Source organism: Alosa alosa, chromosome 18 (genome assembly GCF_017589495.1).
Source record: "Alosa alosa isolate M-15738 ecotype Scorff River chromosome 18, AALO_Geno_1.1, whole genome shotgun sequence".
Taxonomy (NCBI): domain Eukaryota; kingdom Metazoa; phylum Chordata; class Actinopteri; order Clupeiformes; family Clupeidae; genus Alosa; species Alosa alosa.
Genome location: NC_063206.1, coordinates 22,728,237 through 22,734,236, shown reverse-complemented (window position 1 = coordinate 22,734,236; position 6,000 = coordinate 22,728,237). Strand labels below are relative to the sequence as shown.

At 41.5% G+C, this 6,000-nt stretch overlaps 2 protein-coding genes across 6 annotated transcripts in view; one reads left to right on the top strand and one right to left on the bottom strand.

Moving 5' to 3' along the window:
* Positions 1 to 430: 430 nt before the first annotated feature.
* On the top strand, positions 431 to 4,174 carry mkks (MKKS centrosomal shuttling protein). 3 transcript variants are annotated; one of them, XM_048270158.1, is made up of 5 exons: positions 433 to 738; positions 918 to 1,656; positions 2,202 to 2,383; positions 2,528 to 2,638; positions 3,018 to 4,174. In XM_048270158.1, the coding sequence occupies exons 2-5, from the start codon at positions 1,065 to 1,067 to the stop codon at positions 3,435 to 3,437; spliced, it is 1,305 nt and encodes a 434-aa protein (XP_048126115.1). In that variant the 5' UTR covers positions 433 to 738; positions 918 to 1,064; the 3' UTR covers positions 3,438 to 4,174. The 3 variants fall into 3 exon arrangements, with proteins under 3 accessions (XP_048126114.1, XP_048126115.1, XP_048126116.1); XM_048270159.1 differs by having other exon boundaries at positions 670 to 738; positions 1,391 to 1,656; XM_048270157.1 differs by having other exon boundaries at positions 431 to 1,656.
* LOC125311815 (3-oxo-5-alpha-steroid 4-dehydrogenase 2-like) overlaps positions 4,119 to 6,000 on the bottom strand; it is a 24,803-nt gene continuing 22,921 nt past the window's right edge. For all 3 annotated transcript variants that reach the window (XM_048270162.1, XM_048270161.1, XM_048270163.1), the window contains one exon: positions 4,119 to 4,619. In XM_048270162.1, coding sequence (XP_048126119.1) covers positions 4,553 to 4,619 — 67 coding nt within the window. In that variant the 3' untranslated portion in view covers positions 4,119 to 4,552. The remainder of the gene's footprint in view (positions 4,620 to 6,000) is intronic.

Genomic DNA, 6,000 nt, shown 5'->3' with positions numbered 1-6,000 from the left:
CATATCTCCAAATAGGGTTGCCTATAAAAGGAAGATAATACCCTTTCCTACAGTTCATATTTTAATACGAGTAGGCTAGTGGTTTTTTTTTAACTCCCACTATGAAATTTAGCCGCTGTTGAGTTCAAATCGAGAGTAGGCAAATCACGCAGAGAGCCAACCTCCAACACGTGGCAAGCACGAACATGCCCTGTATGTTTTCATCACGTGTGTGTAAGGACCCTACTGCTATGGAAACCAACAAGGCAACTGAATTCAATGCCTGAATAATAAAAACAGATATAGTAGAAAAATTACCCTATGCATCTGACCTATATCCATATATGGAAATAAGTTCGATGTAACCTTTAAAGCACATCGTTAATGGTAATTTGTCTTAACCAAACGAAGAATACTTACTCATTATTACTTACTGGCAATCGCAGGAACGCATGGATGTAGGATTAGGGTAGCAAGTAGACGCTTAAATCAGAGAATGTAGACGGGCTCTGCTTAAGTCAAAAACGTTGGACGGGATCGCATTTTATTTAGTTGTTTTTACGGTCTATGGTAAACTCTGGAAAGTAGGCCTTTTATGGACGGGGTTGGAAGATATCAACTAGTTTGTATTTAACAAGCAAAACACGTATATCAGTCAGCAGTTAGCATAGCCTACCTCATATTAGATAAACATGTCACGCCTCTGCAATAAAACGCAGTCTGTCTGCACGGATGATCCTCTGTCTGATGATGAAGTAGGTAAGAAAATTACATTGCTGCGGCGCATTGTAACATCATGTTATGGTCCATACGGCAGACTAAAGCAAGTTCACAACAATGTTGGAGGCCACGTTCAAACCACCTCCACATCGGCAGTGCTCTTCAGAACTGTGCAAACGTCCGAACCTTTACTGAAGCTGTTGGTTGTTTCCTTACAGAATCACATACAGCGTTTCAGTGACTGTGGATTATTTGCCGCTATTCTTTGTCTTGAACTCGTCGAAAACATTAAAAGACTTGATATTAGGACCGGCGTTGTGATCTCCGTGATCAGACATCTACAGAAGCTATGTAACACATACCTAATGGAAAGGGACTGCAACTGTAAGGTCAAAATAGATTTCAACAGCTGTCAGGAACTTCTGGCCTTAGCTCGAAGCAGTATCATGAGCAAACCAGCTTGTGGACTTAATCCCACTGAAACACATTACATTAGTACTTTGGTGATAAAGGCCTTCCTACAAACAATTTCCACCAATTGTTCTGACAGTGTGCAGCTTGGAAAGACAGTAGTGGTTCCTTTGGTGGGGGAGGCAGTGGAGAAATCGGCTGTCTTTCCAGGGATTTTAGTAGACATGCCTGAGTTGTTTCCATCTGAAGCTATAGAGAGACTTGAATCTGGTCCCTATAGAGTAGCGGTGTTCAGTGCCTCACTGTCTGGAGATCTGTCAGAGATTGGGGAGAAGACCCTTGAGATCCACCATGGAGCTGACCCAGAAGCAGACCTCCTAGGCACACTTCTGAAGCTGGGTGAGCAGGTGATCAGGGACGGGGTGACCCTGTTCATGTGCCAGAGGGTGATCCACCCCATCCTGCAGCAGTACCTGGAAGAACGTGGTGTGATAGTGGTGGAGAGGCTGGGCATCGCTCTCTTGGATCCAGTCATCACCACGACAGGTTTGATTTCTTAGTCATATGGACAGCCAGTCAAATAAATGCGATTTCCCTTACACAAATTAAATGTTTGGGCACTTTGCGGCATATTTGCAATAAATGTGTGGTTGAATTGTAGGAAACAAATGAGTTCACTAGAAAATATTGCCAGAAGATTGCCTGTTGGCCGCTAGAGGCAAACTTCCAGCAAAGTTCTGGCAACAATGAGAAGTTTGCCGCCAGTGATTTGCCACACTCTTAGCCAATAATGGCAAACTTCCAATGAATTAGTTAAAAACCTAGTTTGCCTATGACATTGCTGCAAATTTACGGCAACATTGCAGGCCAAAAGTTAACTGCAACTGTTTGCCAGAAACCTAATTTGCATGTGAAAATATGACCTTGCCGCAAATTTGCAGCAACTGTTCGCCAGAAACCTGAAATTTCTGTAAGGGTTGTTATAACTGATTGGAATTATGTCAGTATAGAGGATTACACTTATTTGATTTGTCTAGGTAAATATCTCCGTGCAATGTCAGTTCATTTTTGGAAATGAATCTTTGTGACAGGTGCTCAGGCCATGGCAACTTCCCGCACTCCAGTTCCTGCAGAGACCTATGGACAGGTGAATGCACTGCGGATACAGTGTTTTGGATCTAGAAAGATGCTGCACCTAATACCCTCTGGGGACCCTGTGGTGTGTACCATGGTGCTTTGCCACAGGAATGAGACCATGCTGGATGAACTTAAGGTAAGCTGATGTAGCAAACTATTGTGCCAGTCACCATCCTTAATCTCAACTGAGAATAACAAAATAAGTGTATTCGAATGCAAACCATTTTGTTCTCATCAGAGAACTGTTTTAGCTAAAAATGGCTTCGTCTGTAAATAACAGTTGGCATGTGAGAGGGCAGCTCATGTGTTGCGGCTGACTCTGAAAGACCCTTATGCACTGCTGGGGGGTGGCTGCATGGAGACACATCTAGCTGCCTACATCCGCCACATGGTTTGTCCCCCTTTTACTTGGTTATCCCTTACGGTTAGTGTTGTAGACAGTTTGGTCATATATAATGCAATTTAATATCAACTTTGTTGCTTTTGATGTATTCCTCTTGTTGGAATGCTCTATTTCATTTAATTTAATGAAACTTATACAAGTTATCATTACAATGCTTTTTGCATTTCCTTTCTGGTGTTGGTTCAGTTATTTAATATTAACTGTTCAGGTTTTTTTGTATAAAATGTATAAATATAAATATTCAGGTGATCGTCAATGCACATTAGAATGTCACAGTGTCAACTAAACTTCAGACACTAGGAATTTTTTCTGAATGTATTTTATCAAATTGGGACTGGAGTAACTTGTTTTTCATGGACTACCACAGAGTCAGGAAAATCTGTTGGATGTTTCCACTGCACTGGACTGCTCTCGCTCAGACCTCCTGCAGGGGGCAGATGCTTTTTGTCAGTCGCTGGAAGCTGTGGCAGCAGCGCTTGAGCACGATGGCGGTGACTCCCTAATCGACCTGACGCACGCCCACCGCTGGACCTCCACCTCATATGAAGGCGTGCATACCAACCAAGCCCGCTCCTGTAGCTGTGGTTTGATATCGAACAGTTCAGCATTGCAGTGGACCCACCTCAACACGAAATACCCTGATTTCTGTCCAGTGCCCCCAACAAGCTCATCTTCTCAGGTGTGTGTGCTAGACTCCTTTCTGGCCAAACTCAGTGCTCTGAATGTGGCTGTAGAGATGGCCAGCTTCCTCCTTGAGGTAAGGTACATGCTTAGGGATGTGAATTAAGTGATAGACAGGTGTTGTCCAATACATTTCACAATCAATGCTCTCTTAATTGAACATTATATTGATCGCGGAGCAGTACATCCATACCACCAAAGCAAATTCATTCCTTAAGTATTTCAGTAAACTACACTCATTCACTAGCCTGAACAAAATCACAGATGGGCCCTCAAACTCCAAAAACTAATTTAGCCGATAGTCAGGGATTGGGTCTCCGGGGTGTCTGTGACTGTCAGATGTGAAAACACAGAGCTTGTTCATAAAGATTTATGTCAAGTACAGTATGAGATTGAAATTGTAGCTCAAAATTAGAATGTGAATGGAAATATAATCTAACATTTCTACTTAATAGTTAGCACAACAGTGTATGAGATATGTAGCTGTATGGGGTGGGACTATGCACAGAATACTTATTCAAGAATGTGCTTCCATTTGCCTTGCCCTGTCAAATATGATGCACAGATCATCAAGGCACAATTTCTCTATTATAATGTCTTTTTGTGCCAATTGTGAAACTTGCCCTGCAATTAGAAGATGTACTGTCAGTTGTAATAAGGGCTGGTGATGAATGAACTCATTAAGGCATAATATACAGCATGGGTTGTAGAAGGATTCAGAGCATGAAGACAAGTCACACAGAATAGAATCTGCCTAGATATAAACACAAATAAAAAATATTTACTGTTCATATTTCATCTTTTAATTGAAGGACAATGTGCATAAAGGACCTGCAACCAAAACTCTTTTCTTCTGTTTGTTTCTATGGTTACACTTTACTTGAAGGTACAGTATCTACATAAGAGTGACATGACACTGTCATGAATGTGTCACACTTCTGTCACTCGCTTCTGTCTAGTGTCATTCGGTTTTTGTCATGACAGGTAAGGGTTAGTGTTAGGGTTATAAGAGTGTCATGTCACTCTTATGAAGTAACCTAAAGTGTCACTGTTTATATTTTAAAGTTAAATGAACAGATTTTGTTATTTAGAAATAGGAGTTTTAAACAACATCAGAAAATTACATTTAACATGGGTCCTGTATTATATGAACATTTTCTATAAAATCACAAAGGCAATGCTCCAGTGCTCTGGTATGTTACAGTTAAGTGTACACAGGCTCTAATAGATAAAAGGAATGATGCATCTTCGAGATTTGGGGTAATCTTCAAATTTCTCATGGTAAAACCTGGAAAAGATAACATAGTATAGTATGTGTTATACTATTAGTCAATTTCAGTAATACACAGGAAAATATGTAAATTCCTTGTGCTTTTAGTTGGGGCCTTCCAACAGCAGCTGATTGACAATCTAGCCTAATATAAAAGAGGGTGAAGGATCCAACAGCAACCCGCAATTGGCTGCAGGTTGTCCCTGGGTACATAAAGGCACTCCTTCACAGTATGACATATGTTGCCCACAGCCAACTACAGTTAAACACAACCATAGATCCTTCAGCACAAAACAATGTCAACAACGTCAACAACAAAGCTGCCTTTGTGAGCATTTTACTAGTGTTTCATTGAAATAAACCCACAACACCTCAAAAAACAGTGGGATCTGGAGTCTCAGACCCACCCCCCTGTACAGTCATGTTGGGTTTGGACACATGTCACACCAAGAGACACCATCAGGTACACCTCAAGGTATAACTTTCTAGGTGACCATCTGTAAAAACCAAATTTCAACAGAAGTGTTATGTTTTATTTAGCTACAAAGCCCCTAACACTAATCTCCATTTATCTTGCGTGTGCTTGCCAGCTGCGTCCCTTACTTCCGCTACCAATTCCGCATGGTTTAGCTTCTTCCTTTCCTTTCAAAATCTTCCTCTGAAGTATTGCCAAAGGGAGTTATTGAATCACCCTAAAATAGTAAGCAATTCAGTCACACTCAGATTACACACTCACCCTCTTCACCTATTTACTGTGGTTCTGCGGAGTTGGAAGGACATCATAAGTGGCTCCAACAATGAATTGATTGTGGTTAGCATTCATAGCCTAAGCCTACAGCTCTCTGCAGGTGACCTTCCTCTTCTCAATATCACAGTTCATCCATTTCCCTTGATTCTTTTTGAGGCATCACTGTTGATTGTTTAGTTTCTTCTTGCTCGTGAACAAAGCAGGTTAGCACCTGCCTCCTCTCCTGTTATGTAGCCTTAAATACTTTCCAACTGGTACCAGGACCAGCCTTACTCTTTAACTCTGCCATTGCCCAACAATATCACACACTGTAGAATCCATATAAGCTCAGGTGGGACATAACCAAGTGCTGCCCTGGACCCTTTCACTTCCAACAACCCATTTAGATGCCCTTATACAGTAATTGCTCCATTGCCATAGTGAAAGCCAGTGGTGTACGTCCAGCCATGATACCAACCTCCAAATGTCAGGATGTGTAGTTCCTTGTTTTGAAGCACAACTGAATGTTCTGAAGAAATGCCCTGAGTGATGCAGCAATTTTCTAAATATTCATCATCATCATCATGGCTGCATTTCCAGTATTGGCGATACGTAGTCATTTGTCCACCAGATGGCTCATCACTGCAGTGAGACGTAATTTTGTTGGAAGTT

Coding starts and splice junctions, on each gene's coding strand:
- mkks (XM_048270157.1), top strand. CDS start 672: ATGTCACGCCTCTGCAATAAAACGCAGTCTGTCTGCACGGATGATCCT. Junction 2,384..2,527: donor CCATGCTGGATGAACTTAAG/GTAAGCTGATGT, acceptor TGTAAATAACAG/TTGGCATGTGAGAGGGCAGC. Junction 2,639..3,017: donor CTGCCTACATCCGCCACATG/GTTTGTCCCCCT, acceptor GGACTACCACAG/AGTCAGGAAAATCTGTTGGA.